We start from the raw sequence: 14715 nt of genomic DNA, 5'->3' as shown, positions 1-14715 counted from the left end.
TCTCTACTAAAAATACAAAAATTAGCTGGGCATGGTGGCACATGCCTGTAATCCCAGCTACTTGGGAGGCTGAGGCAGGAGAATTCCTTGAACCCCGGAGGTAGAGGTTGCACTGAGCCGAGATGGTGCCACTGCACTCCAGCCTGGGCAACAGAGCAAGACTCTGTCTCAAAAACAAAACAAAACAAAACAAAATCCCAACATTTTAGCAGAAACAGAAAAATACATCCTCAAATTTGTATGAAATTGCAGGGGACCCCAAATCCAAAACAATCTTGAAAAAGAAGCACAAACTCAGAGAATTTACACTTCCTGGTTTCAAATCTTACTAAAAAGCTACAGTAAGCAAAACACTGTAGCGGTGGCATAAAGACAGACACGGAGACCAACTGAACAGAAGAGACAGCCCGGAAATCAGCTCTCCACACTCTATGCATTAACTGAGTTTTGGGTGCCAAGACCCTTTCCAACAGGATCGTCTCCTCAACAAAATTACGTTGGGAAAACCGGATATCCACAAGCAAAAGAACTCAGCTGGGCCCTTAGCTTATAGCATATATACAAATTACCTTCCAAGTGGACCAGAGATCTAAAGTGAGTGTGAACACTATAAAACTCTTAGAAGACCTCATAGGGAAAAAGCTTCATGAGATTAGCTTTGGCAATGGTTTTTTTGATATACATGAAAGGCACAGGCAACAAAAGGAAAAACAAACTGAACTGCATCAAAATTAAAAACCTGTGTGCATCAAATGACACTATCAACAGAGTGAAAAGGCAACTCACACGATATAAGAAATTATTTGTCGACCATCTATGTCCAAGGGATTCCCATCCAGACGATATAAAGAACTGTAACTCAACAACAAGAACAACTCAATTGAAAAACGGGTAAAGGACTAGAATTGACGCATCTCCAGGGAAGATATACGACTGGCTCACAAGCCTATGAAAAGTTGCTCAACTTCCCTCATCACCAGGGAAATGCAAGTCAAAACCACAGTGAAGCACCACTCCATGCCCATTAGGATGGATGTCATAAAACAAAAACAAAAAAACAGAACATCACAAGTGCTGGCAAGAATGTGAAGACATAGAAAACCTTATCTCTTGCTGGTGGGAACATAAAATGATACAGCTGCTATGGAAAACAGCATGGCACTTCCTCAAATAATTAAAGATAGAATTCCTATATGATCCAGCAAGTCTACTTCTGGGTAGATAACCAAAGAACTAAAAGTAGGAAATTGAACACATATCTGTATGCCTATGTTCATAGGAGCATTATTCATAGTGGACAAAAGAGAGAGATGCCAAGTACCCATCAGCAGATAAATGAATGGACAAAATGTCTACACAGGCAACAAAACGCAATTCAGCCTTAAAAAAGGAGAGTCTGACACGCTGCAGCATGGATGAACATTGAGGTCATTATGCTAAGCGAAATAAAACAGTCACAAAAGGCCAGGTGCCTTTTGGTGCCAGGCACCAGGGCTGATGTCTATGAGCCCAGCACTTTGGGAGGCCAAAGTGGGTGGATCGCCTGAGGTCAGGAGTTCAAGACCAGCCTGGCCAACATGGTGAAACCCCATCTCTACTAAAAATACAAAAATTAGCTGGGTGTGGTGGCGGGCGCCTGTAATCCCAGCTACTCAGGAGGCTGAGGCAGGAGAATTGCTTGAACCTGGGAAGCGGAGGTTGCGGTGAGCTGAGTTCGTGCCACTGCACTCCAGCCTGGGCGACAAGAGCAAAACTACGTCTCAAAACCAAAACAAACAAAAACCAGTCAGAAAAGGACAAACATTGCATGATTCTACTTCTATGAGGTCCTTAGAGTCATCAAATTCACAGAGATAGAAAGTAGAATGGTAGTTGGCAGGGGCCGGTGGGAGGGCTGATGCGGAGTGAGTGTTTAATGAGGACAGATTTTCCAGATAACAAGATGTAACAGTTCTGGAGGTGGATGCTGGGGACTGCTATACAATGACGAAGGTACATAATGCCACTCAACTGTGCACTTAAAATTCATCAAAATGGTAAATTTGATGTTACACATATCTTACCACAAGAATAAAAAGAAGTCTAGTCCTAGCACTTACCTTGAAATGGTGTTTGGAGAAAAAGGGCATATTGTCTGCATGGTCTGGACCCTCCTCACTCTGGAGCCGGCAGCCTCCCGGGCACAGCTTCCAGCAATGCTGCGCTGGGGTGGACAGAGCTGAGGTTCATGGTCACTGAGCTGCTGCCTGAAGGGCTCCAGACTCCAGGTCCTAGATCTTCCCACATGGTGCTCACGAGATGCTGGACTTTCACCGGGGAGGTGCTGTCTCCTGCCTTGGCCATTCCAAGGTTGGTCCTCCCAACAACCAGGGGAACGGTGTGGGCGAGCCTGGCAGCGGGCCGGGCCTCCTCCTCACCAATAGCACCAGCTCCAGACTCCTGTTCTCCAGTGTGAAAGACAAATGTCCCCCAACCCTAACGCCACCCACACATCTGCACAGACTCCAGGCTTCATGGAGTGCCAGACGACTCGCACAGTGGCCTAGGCCTTGTCACACGCAGTGAGGACGATCGGAGGAGCATGGTCCCCGCTCAGGCCTGACACCAGCAGGACACCCACCAGCTGCCAGATGAGCACGCAATCACTCCTCATTTGCAAAGCACTGCTCCCATCTTTCCAGGACCCAAGACACCATCTCTCAGAGACAGCTCTCTGCAAGAACTGGGGAGGAACTTGAGTCCAGTCAGACTGGCAAAAACCAGCCCCTCGGCCTTGACCTGTGGCCCAGGAGCAGCACGGGGGCTTCGAAACAGGCTGGACGGGCTTCCCTCCCAGTTTCTCCACAACTGCTCCAGGCCTTGGACAAGCTTCTCACCTTCTCTGAGCTGGAAACCTCTGCTCTATAAAGTGGGGAAGTGCTGGGCTGAGGGCTGCAGCCCAGCACAGAGACCTTGATGACCGCTGCCAGTACCACCCACTGCAAACCAGCCTGCATCCAGGTCGTAACCCAGCCAGTACCACCCACTGCAAACCAGCCTGCATCCAGGCCGTAACCCAGCCAGTACCACCCACTGCAAACCAGCCTGCACCCAGGCCATAACCCAGCAACACAACTGTAATCTCAGGCTGCCCAGGGACATCTAGTCAAGGCCCTTTCATTTGACCCTGCGGTGGGATTTGGGTAAACTCACCTCCGCCGTGGCCTGGAACGAGGGAGGATAAATGAAAGGCAAGGAGAGTCAAGAGCTGGAGAAGGTTCTGTGGTCTGGGGCAGAGGCCCAGAGAGGGCTCCATGCTACCCCCATCCCCTGGGTCCTGTAAAGGGCCATCTTCCTCGAAAAGACTTAACACTTCCTAACAGGCAAGTCCTTTCCAATTCAGTGCCCATCATGTTAGCCCTGGAGCGGCAACCGCATCCCTCCGCCCTGCTGTTTCTGACCTCATGGTGTGTGCTCCTTGGGGATTGTCCCTTCCACACGAGGGCAGGCCTGGCCCAGGTACACACTGGATGAAGGACAATGAGGAGGTAGAGCTGGGCACAGAGTGCTTCATGCTGAGCCTCCAGGCATGCTTCGGGCACACTCCACACACACGTTACATGGCAGCAGTCCTGAAACACAGGAACACAGCTGAGGGCTCCGAGAGTCTGGCACGCCAGCCCGCTGCTGAGGTCGGGCCGCCATTCCTCGTCGCCTTGACAGAAGATGCTCTGAACTGGCTTCCCATGTGCCAAGTCATGACGTGCCCTGTGATCACAGCAGCACAGTCCCTGCCCAGGCAGCACACGCTGTCACCAAGAGGCTATGCTGAGGAGCCCACACTGTCTCTGGGGCCTCTGGTTCCCAAGGGGCTGAGGGACACTGAGAGGGAAGAAACCCCTCATGGGAACAAGCATTTGAACATAAATAAGGGACAATAAACCCTTTTATAAAATATTTATTCTAAAAAAAATCACACTGTACAAATTTAGATAGAACATTCTCAACGTTCAGATTTATAAAAATGTGAACAGAAAGACTAAAGGTAGCAAAGGAACGCACATTTCTGTTTTGTCTTTTTAAATTAGGAAGGTAAAAGTGATTTTTTATTCAGGTGCAATGATAGTAAATGTCTAGAAGACATCCGAAGAGCCGGAAATAAAAAGCACAGGAGCCGCCTGCAGACTCTCAGAGTTCTGTCTTCACCCGCTGAACCCAAAGTGGATGCGTGTGGCGCTCCCGCAGGGTGATCTGGCCCTGTGGATCCACGCCGAACACTCAACGAGACTCCCACGGCCGGCTGCGTACAGCCTAAAAGTCTGTGCTCAGAGAAAAACCAGCACGATGGGTTCATCATCTCCTGTTTCTCAAACAAAACGGGTTTTCTGTACACTTGTTACAAAGGTCTGTACAAAAGCAGGAAGCTGCTGCGAGGTGTTATTTCCGAAAGAGTTAAAAATGGATGGTAAGGAGCGGTTCGCACAGACCCGCCTGTACGTTCACAGACAGAGGACACCATAAAAAAAGGGCTCACCCAGAAATTCCAGACCAGAGAATCCTGGTTTCTTAAAAGATTATTTTAAAAGCTTGGAGGAAGTTTCAGCTCTGCCATTTCTAACCGCCTCTCCCAGCATCGTCATAGTTCAGCTTCCTCTAAAACTAAATTCTCCCTCTCACACACCAACTGCCAGGAAAATAACTGCAACCCAGTGGAACTGCGGGGCTTCTGTGAATAAAAGGAACGAGGCAGGGAGAAGTCGTACAAGCTGCGGGCTCAGAGCCCAGGGCGCCCTTCACATTCCGGGTGGCTGTGGCAGCCGCGGTCACAGCCAGGGGTGCCAGGCGGGGTCCATGCGGCACAGATTGTCCAGGCTGTTTGCTGCGGCCACCAGGGTGTTCACCTTGCTTTCCCCGCCTTCGAACTGGGCAAGGTTGTGCAGGCGGGTCATGATGGCGGTGACGGCTTTCTGAACCAGGGACACCAGTTGCTGGCTGTCCATGTTCTCCGGTTGCCCGGCGGCCGAGAGAGGAGAGGACGTGTCCTCCTGCGTTTTTTTGTGCCAAGCAATGATCTCATCCCGGAGAACCGTTTTCAGAATGCCGTCCACCTGCGTGAGGGAGAGAACGAGAGGACGTGTGTTTAACCAAGAACAGCCCAGAGGGGCAGCTTCCTAACAAGGTGGGACTCAACTACAGTGGCCGCGCAGGGCCGCCGACGGCCAGTCAAGCCTCAGCACCAGGCCAGGCTGTGTGCCCTCAGGACGGGCTGGGGAAGCCGCTGAGGGGCAAACCCCTTCCTCCACTTGGAGCAGCAGGCAGAAAGTCTCAGTGCTGGGCAGCACAGACCTGGACGGCAAAGGCAGCCATGCTGCGACTGGGGCCCGATCTTTTTATTTGTTCACTTGACGCCTTCCAGCGTCTGCCCAGTGTCCGGCAGGCCCATTCCAAGCACTACAGACGAGAGTGAACCAGAGAGAAAACCATGCCTCGCCCGCACAGCAAAGGACGTAACACGGGTGTTGGCCACTGTGGAGAACACACAGCCCGTGAGGCAGATCAGCAGCTCCTGCAAGGCCATGGCGCGTGGGCATCTGAGCGGCCCTAGCCTGTGCCCATGATAGGATGACGCGGAGACCCACCTTAAAGTTTGGCTGGGCGAAGCACCGGGCAACCGCAATCATGGATGCCGTCAACGGGCCGGAGACACCGATGGTAGTCAGAAACTCAGAAATGTTGGGCGTGAGTCGAAACGGGACAGGACGGTTGGCATCTAGGTCTCCAGTCGCGTCGTTTATGTCAAACCGAAAGTAGGCAACATTCAGTTTGCCAGTGTCCTAAATTTCAGAAGGAGACACTTTAGGAACTTCAGCAGAAAGGCAATGTCAAGAGGAGAGGATCTGGCGGTTCAAACCAGGTTACCTGAGCGATCTGTAACATTTCGGGGTTGAGTCTATTTAAATGCAGGACGAATTCTGCGAAGCCTATCAGAGCCAGCTGAATGGTGAACATCTTCCGGAACGTCCAGTAGTCCGTGGCGTTGGGGAAGGTGTGCAGCGCCCACTCCTTGAGCATGCTGCGTGGCACCATGTTACTCTGAACCTCCTTAAGGATGTCGCGGAGGACCTGAAACACATCGCTCCATGACACTCCCATCTCATTCACTGATTTTTTTTTTTTTTTGCAAAAGAAAAACTCTCAAATTGCAGTTCCTCTTTAACTTAGCACCGAGAGTAAATTCTGGTGACAGATTTAACGCGCGCATTGTTAGGAGACTGAACGTGAAGAGGCGTAAGATGGCTGTTTCCCTCCGGGGTTCGCCGCCATCTGCTCTAAAGCACCAATGCAGCTGGTCTGTGCCAAAGCCGCAGTTACCTGATAAGCAATACCTGACAAGAATGCAGGCAAGTATCTGAACGCTTCCACCCTTCCTGACCACAGGAGATATCAGGCCAATTAACAGAACACAACAGCCGGACACCAGCAGCACCACTTCCAACCAAGACTTTATACTAATGACAAATGTTTCACAAACTGAAGGAGCTGGTCTAACCACACACACACTTGAGACTGAACTCCGTACTCATGGACTATTGCAGACATCACCAACTCAGAAAGAGTTTCCTGAGTTAATGGAGTTCCTGTTCAACCATCTGGTAGAGGCACGGGGTCTTTTCCAGACCAAGTCCTACCCATGTGCTCTGAATGGCCGTGAGGAAGAACGTGAGAAAGGCCGTGAGAAAGTTCTTGCCTTCCACCGGCAAGAACAAGGCAGGCCACTGGCGACACATGCAGTTTGTTTCCTCATCTGTCAAATGGGAAGGAGCGCTTCTGAGATGGTAAAGGATTTCCAAAATCTGCTCCTGAAGCAGTTAGAATGCTGGCAAAACCATCAAAATCAACTTTGTCAGAACTCTAGGAATTAAAGGCTTGCAACAGTCTGAGGAGCATTTTTTAAAAATTTATTTAAAAATTTGCATACAGTCCAGGTGCAGTGGCTTACACCTGTAATCCCAGCTACTCAGGAGGCTGAGGCAGGAGAATCGCTTGAACCCAGGAGGCAGAGGTTGTGGTGAGCTGAGATCGTGCCACTGTACTCCAGCCTGGGCGACAAGAGCAAAACTCCATCTCAAAAAAAAAAAAAAAAAAGAAAAAAGAGAGAAGAATGAAGGAGTAGAATAAATAACAAAACAAGAGGCACACAGAGGAAGAAGTGGCTCTGAAGCTGTATTCCTCTGTGCTATGGGCATCTCCCTCTGCCGACAGGCCCTGGCAGCTGCTAACCTGGAACAAACATCCTAGTCGGTCACTCATGCTGTTTAGAAACAGGATGACTCTGAGGTCAGCACGTATTTGTCACTGGCTTCCATGCTGTCGAAAGTTAATGTTGCCTTAAGAATATAATCCATTCTTCTCCTGCAAATACCTCAGAACTGCCCATTGTCCACAGAATGACCAGGCCATGGCCTGTGCCACAAAAAAGCCCTGGCATCAGTTCCCAAGAGAGGCCATGCACTCTGTCAACAGAGGCTGATCAGAAACAGGGATCCATGCCTCTGCCTGCAGAGCTGGAGGCTGCACCTGACCCTGCAGCCTGGAACACCTTGGGCCCTGCCGTGCCGTGGGCCACAGAGGACACCATGGGCTCAACCTTCCTCAACCAAAGTAAGTCCTCCAGGAGCCAGGTGAACTGGAATGAGTCCCTGGGAGGCTCGGGGCAGGGTCACAGCATCCACCTCTGTGGTCTCTCCTTCTTGGGACCTACAGAAAGGACTATGGGGCACCCGGGGAGAGGCCGAAACAGCTGACCCTGGTTGCTCCACACAATCCCCCAAAAATCTCCTCACCCAAAGCCCATGCCTGCCCTGCCTCCCACCAAGGGCAAAAACGTGCAGGTGAATGAGGGGCCTCTGCACCTCCGAGGGGCTGCAGGCCAGGGCCACCCAAGGCTCCTGTGGGCACCATGCTCCTGGCTCAGGCAACGGAAACAGCTGGGCCCCACGCACCCCAGAGTCTGTCGCTTTTTGTATTTTAGAAAACAGCACACATGCTGCACATCACCTAACGCCCCCAGCAGCAGACCAGGTGAACAGCAACATGAAGTGGATGAATGTAGACTGTAAACAGCCTCCCATCACCTCAGACCAGGTGTGGCTGCCAAGTAAGACTGCCAGAAACTTATTTTAAAATTCTAATTTCAGAGCTTCTTTGTAAGTACAGTAGAGGACAAGGGGCTTCTCCAAGGTCGAGGACTGACCCGCGTCCAGTCATGACAAACCGTCCACGACAAGTGTCTTCTCACCAAGGTCAAGAGCTGTCTCATTTCTACCATCTCACGAGTCTAATAGTTACTTTAAATGACAGAGGTGGCCCCCAACAAATGCCCGCTCATCTTCTAAGCACTCCTGTCTCCAGGCACCGCCCCACGCAGGAGGGCTGCAGGTGGCAGCTCAGCCCCCGCCCAGACCCGCTGCTACCTGGTGGCTGGCTTGGGTTCCCCGCGCCTGCACCGTAGCCAGCCGGTCGTAGTAACGGGAGATGGGGTTGTCGTGCTCGATGCCCTTCTTGGCGCAGCGCTGCTTGTAGATCTCCACAAGGGAAAGTGAAGAGGGGTTGTCCTCCACGAGGCGCATCTGCGGGGAAACCGCCACAACCCGGGGCACTGGGGAGAGGGGAAGAGAAACGGGGCAGGCTGAGGGTGACCGCAGGCCAGTGCTTGGCTCCACTGGGGGCAGAGCTGACCCGGCTGTGTGCCTTGGGGGCTGGCTGCAAGAACCCGGTGGTCATGCACCATCCATTTACCCAACAGATGGCACGAGGCTCTGACGGCACGAGCTGATCGCCACCCTGTGTCCACAAACAGAAATGCTTTAGAAGGCTATCTTAAAAAGACATCTTGGCCGGACATGGCGGCGCACGCCTGTAATCCCAGCACTTTGGGAGGCCGAGGTGGGCGGATCACGAGGTCAGGAGATCGAGACCATCCTGGCCAACACGGTGAAACCCCGTCTCTACTAAAAATACAAAAATTAGCTGGGCGTGGTGGCAGGTGCCTATAATCCCAGCTACTCAGGAGGCTGAGGCAGGAGAATTGCCTGAACCAGGGAGTCAGAGGTTGCAGTGAGCCGAGATCGTGCCACAGCACTACAGCCTGTTGACAGAGCGAGACTCCGTCTCAAAGGGAAAAAAAAAAAAAGACATCTTAAAAAAACAAAATATAAAGGATAGCCTATAGTCCCAGCTACTCAGGAGGCTGAGATGGGAGAATCGCTTGAGCCAGGAGTTGGGGGCTGCAGGTGACAGAGCAGGACCCTGTCTAAAAAATAAGAATAAACATGGCTGGCCGTGGTGGCTCACGCCTGTAATCCCAGCACTTTGGGAGGTCAAGGCGGGTGGATCACATGAGGTCAGGAGTTTGAGAACAGCCTGGCCAACATGGCAAAACCCCATCTCTACTAAAAACACGAAAATTAGCCGGGCGTGGTGGCGCACACCCGTAGTCCTAGCTACTCAGGGGGCTGAGGCAGGAGAATTGCCTGAACCCAGGAGGCGGAGGTGGCAGTGAACCGAGACTGCACCATTGCACTCCAGCCTGGGTGACAGAGTGAGACTCCGTTTCAAAAAAAAAAAAAGAACAAACAGACTCTGCCCGATGTTCACTCTTAGAGGTTTTCCTTAATCAGAGTCTATGGGAAGAGTCCAGCCTTCCTGTTCTGAGACAGCTGCTGTCTAATGATGCAAACTTGTCTTTCAGCATCTAGGACGGCTATGCCCCATCTGTGGAGGAGGAGGAAAATCATCTTCTGTGTTCTGTCCACATAAGGAAAGCATCCAGCATCAACCTGATCATCCATCGCCATTAGTGTGTAAATCCCTGTCCACACATGGCGACCAGCACTCTGTTCCCAATCACCACTCGCTATCTGAGATGCAGTTAATCTACGACCCGCCCGACAGGATGCTAACCTGCACTGAAACCACTCTGGTCTGAGTCAGCTGGAGGTGGCAGGAGCGCTGGGCAGCCACTCCAGAGCCTGCCTTCCCAGTGATGACACCTTGGGGAGCAGCACTGGACTTGTGCACAGTTTCTCCTCCAAAAGTGGGATAATAGTACCTACCCCACAGGGTTGTTTGTGGATTAAATGAGATAATACTTTATGAAGACACTAGGTTCAGAGAATATTCAGATATCTTGTTGCAATAAAGTTAGAGGGAGCTGAGAGGTTTCCAGAAGATGGCAGATTCAGCCTGCCCAGAGAGGGTCCCAGTGGCGCTGTGTCCCAGCCACCGTAACCCCTGACGTGGAGTCAGGGGCGCCTGAGGTGCACACAGATGATTCTGACTTCTGTGAACCAAGTGGCTGATTCTAACGTCAGTTAAGCCACAGCTGATGGCTTGCTGTCTTGGCGTTTACCCATAAAGAAATCCCCAAATGACTCCAGGACACACGAGGACTGCCATTCCGTGCCAACCAAGCGTTTGGAAGCAGATAAATCAATAACCCACAGCTGGGATCAACACTACAGGTCATGTTATATACACGTTAAAACACACAGTTTTCTGTGATGCATTTTGAGTTTCTTTAGGCTTATTTAAAAAATCTTATTTTGAGATACAAAACTTAAGCATCAGAGATTTCAGGTCAAAAGGGGTTGATCACAGCTTAGGTGGCAAAAGAAAGTTCCATACAGGACTAAGTAATGTGCACTGCGGCGGGCTCCCGACTACAGGGACTGCACGCTAAAACGTTATAAAGTGGCTCTCTTCTCCGGATCACAGCACAAGCATCTCGTCTACGTGCCCGTACAATCAGGCCACTCATGGTAACTCAGTGACAAAGACTTCACTCAGAGGTTGCTTCTTATCAGCTATTTGTGCCCCCTGGCAATTTCTGTGGCTTTAACATGGCAGCTGGACTTTCCCGAGTCCTGTGTTTCACCCAGGAAGGAAACTCAGGGAGGGCCCAGAGAGCAGCGTGGGAAGCAGCTTGAGGTGCGCTGGAAACCTGATGCGTGCTGCTGCCCCGCTGGCACCCAGGCTCGGCTGGGCCGGGTTCCCCAGGCTCCAGGGAGGAGCAGCGAAACCGGCAGCATGCACTGGCAGGCGCCGGCTCTCCAAGGGCCCAGTCCGTAGAGTGCAAAAGGCCTTAGAACAGGGGTGTCCAATCTTTTGGCTTCCCTGGGCCTCATTGGAAGAATTGTCTTGGGCTACACATAAAACACACTGACACTAACAACAGGTGATGAGCTAAAAAAGATTTAAAAAAAAGCAAAAGAAATCTCATAATGTTCTAAGAAAGTTGATGAATTTGTGTCAAACCACATTCAAAGGCATCCTGGGCCTCACGGAGGCCGCAGGTTGGACAAGCTTGCCTTAGACGAAAGGTGGACACAGCTCTCACCTCTCAGTGAGAGGCCTGAAGGCCCAGAGCTGCTCCTCTTCTTGAGGCCTTCCCTGGTCAGCACAGACTAGAACATTCTCTGCTGACACAGCCGGACCCTCAAAGGCTAACTTGAGCTGCCTGAACGCCCCGCGAGGCGTGGCTCTCATCCCCACCTGTGAAAAACAAGTGCCTTTTGGTGGTCTCCTTTCTCTTCTCCAAACAGGGGTTCAGCAGACGCAGCAGCTGCAACACGCGCTCCTCTCGCCGTGACTCCGTGAGGCAGGCGTCGTTCATGACGAGGTACGGGTAGATCTTGCCGTTGTGTCCTCGGATGTACAGCCGCCGGGCTGCGGTGTTGTGCTTCTGCACAATCTCTACCCGGGGCATAAACCTGCCAGAGCGAGAAGCCATGAGGACGCGCCCTGCATCTCTACCAGTCCTGGTCTTGAGAAGCAGCTAGGGATGTCCGAACTGTCATGGGAAAACGGACTGTGTAGGCCAGCAGTCATTTATCAATTTATTTGTACCCTGCCTCACCCTGACGCGGTGGAAATGAGTCAAATATTTCCAATTCATCAGCCACGGATGGAAGTCAAGGAGGAGGGACAGCTGGCCAGGACAGGAGCCAGCTTTGGAGGAAAGGGCAGCTACACTCTGGATGTATGGAAAAGCAGAGCTGTGTCTGGTTCCGAAATAACGACGAGACACACTCTTTGTTAAGAGAAACCTCTTCAAAGCCCTTTCTGCGTTTCGAATGAGACGCAGCACGCTCTGGGAAATGCTGCAATCGTCTGGTTCTGCCTGAGTACTGTGCTTCGAGGATTTACACAAGACTGGGACACACACTGTTTTGTCAAGTTCTATGGTGACTCAGAAGAAGGTCTCCTGAATGCAAACCCAGACCGCACTCAGGACAGCTAACCGGTCAGTGCGGGCAGAACTCCTTAAGTGCCTGACCACTTACATTCTAGAATCATCTTAGGTTCTCCCATGTCAGGGAATCTGTGTCCGAAATTCCACACAGGGTCCACCCTGGAGCTCCCGTGGGGCTCCATGTCCATGGACGCCGTGGGTGAGTTCCACCCGCCAGGCTGGCCCACTCACCGCGCAATCTTGATGTAATAATGCGTTGGCTTTGGCATCAGAAACTCCCCAGGAATTTCCACTTCAGCTGTCTGTGCCGAGAAATTGCTCAAGAACCGGCACTTTTCCTCTATGAGGAAGAATTTGGGGAGCTGCTTGGTCTTGGCCTCCAAGATTTTGATCCACTTTTTCAACTTAGAAATAAGATTATGAAGCTTCATGGATCCTGGAACGCTGAAGTCAAAATCTTCAAAATAAAACATGATTAAAAACATTTTTAGTCATCTGGGCCAGTTCTAATTCACTGCAAAAAACAAAACAAACAAACAAACAAAAAGAGCTCATGCCCCTACCAGCTACGAATTACACATTTTGTTTGTTTTGAAACAAAGTTTCACTCTTGTTGCCCTGGCTGGAGTGCAGTGGCGTGATCTCGGCTCACTGCAACCTCCACCTCCTGGGTTTTAGTGATTCTTCTGCCTCAGCCTCCCAAGTAGCTGGGATTACAGGCACCTGCCACCACGCTTGGCTAATTTTTTTTTTTTTTTTGTATTTTTAGTATAGACAGGGTTTCACCATGTTGGCCAGACTGGTCTTGAACTCCCAACCTCAGATGATCCGCCCGCCTTGGCCTCCCAAAGTGCTGGGATTACAGGCGTGAGCCACTATGCCCGGCCAAATTACATGTTTTATACATAGTGTGGAGCAAAACATTTTATATTCCTTGCTCCCCAAGAGGCTGACAGAACAAGAGAAGCCCTGTCAGAGACCTCCCACTACGTGGAGAGGAAGAGGAAGAGAGGAACCACCAACCTGAAACCCCATCCCCAACCCCACAGGCCCTTTTGGGAATAATGCCGTTGAAGCAATGTCTACCTCAGTGTGTGAGGCTGGGGCCCTGGGAGACACAGGAGCCTGAGGGCAGCCTGTGAATCCCAACAACCAGGAGCCTGTGTCACCAGGGTCTGAAGACCAGCATCCAACGGTAACCCCGCCTCTGAGCATAAGTGTCACATGGAGCCCTAAGGTCTCGTGTCAAAGCTGATCATGTAATCAAAGTGAGCCTAAGGCAAGAGAAAGGGCCACCCAGGAGACAGATTCTAAATGAGCCCCGAGAAGGAACTGATGCAAGATACCAAGATGGCAAAAGCCAAAAACATTTTTCACTGAAGCATTCAAAAATCCCTGGTTAATATATTTCTCAAAAATGTCTTTCTGTAAAAAACCTCGACTTCCTCCCAGATGAGCACCAGTGATGGAAGGAGCCTCGCCACTCTAACTCACCAGGGCGACCAGAGGCCAGGACGAACCCAACCGCTTCTGCAGCAAAGCAGGGGCCCTGGGGGAGCCACGAGGAGGCACCGTCCCCAGGCTGCCCCAGGGCTGGCGTCCTGAGCCCAAATGGAACGCTGGCTAAGCCATGGCGGCAGACATACCAGCTTAGAGCTTGGAGCACGCCGCTGAACCTCTCAGGGCCTCACTTTTCTAACCCATGGTAGACGAACAGGAATAATTTAACACCTACCCCGTGAGGATGAAATTAAACAAGGCAGCACACATGAGGTGCTTTGCATAACACCCAGTTATTCGAGTGGCCTGACCATCCCTGCCCACGCATGATAACACCCAGCTATACGAGTGGCCTATTCCTGTCTGAACTTGGCTGTCCACAAATGTCATCAGTTTCAGGAAAGCCAAAGTATTTTGTGTGCGTGCGTGTTTTTTTTTCACAGCACTTGTCTGGTTTCCCTTTCATTTTAAGCTCTGGCACCTCCAGCCTCTGCATTCCTCACAGTGCCACGACTCCACATGGGCAGGTGCTGGAGAAGCCGCTGTGCACCAAGGTGAGATCTCCCAGCAGAGCTGCGAGAGACAGAGGCCACCGCCAAGGACGCAGGCCGCCTCACTGTTCCCTCTCCACACTGGACCAAGAAGGCGCCGCCAAGCTCATGCCTGATCTCTTTTTAACTTTTATTTTGAAATTCCTAGAGATTCGCGCAGGATGCAAACAAATTATAAAGAAAGTCCCATGTACTCCTAACCCCATTCCTCCCACACCAGCGTCCTATGCAAGCCAGTGCGATGCCAACATCAAAAAGTGACATTGGCACAGTCCAAAGAGCTGATTCAGACTTTACCAGTGATGTGTGCACATGTGCGTGTGCACGTGTGTATGTGTGCGCACACCTCTGGTCATGTCACCATGTCGCCTCGCAGAGCCACCAGCACAATCAATTGTGAGCTGCACCATCAGCACGGGATACCCTTGGTTT

At 51.2% G+C, this 14715-nt stretch overlaps 1 protein-coding gene across 1 annotated transcript in view; it reads right to left on the bottom strand.

The window, feature by feature from the left end:
• Positions 1-3921: 3921 nt before the first annotated feature.
• LOC105513112 (transformation/transcription domain-associated protein) overlaps positions 3922-14715 on the bottom strand; it is a gene marked incomplete at its 5' end in the record, with an annotated part of 86057 nt that continues 75263 nt past the window's right edge. The window contains 6 exons of the mRNA XM_011943947.1: positions 3922-5087; positions 5619-5813; positions 5899-6102; positions 8454-8638; positions 11533-11750; positions 12464-12689. Of these exons, the coding sequence (XP_011799337.1) occupies positions 4803-5087; positions 5619-5813; positions 5899-6102; positions 8454-8638; positions 11533-11750; positions 12464-12689 (1313 nt within the window). The remainder of the gene's footprint in view (positions 5088-5618; positions 5814-5898; positions 6103-8453; positions 8639-11532; positions 11751-12463; positions 12690-14715) is intronic.

This window comes from Colobus angolensis, unplaced genomic scaffold, assembly GCF_000951035.1.
Source record: "Colobus angolensis palliatus isolate OR3802 unplaced genomic scaffold, Cang.pa_1.0 Scaffold222, whole genome shotgun sequence".
Classification (NCBI taxonomy): Eukaryota; Metazoa; Chordata; class Mammalia; order Primates; family Cercopithecidae; genus Colobus; species Colobus angolensis.
Note: the sequence above shows the minus strand (reverse complement) of the source record. Positions and strands in the feature narration are given on the sequence as shown.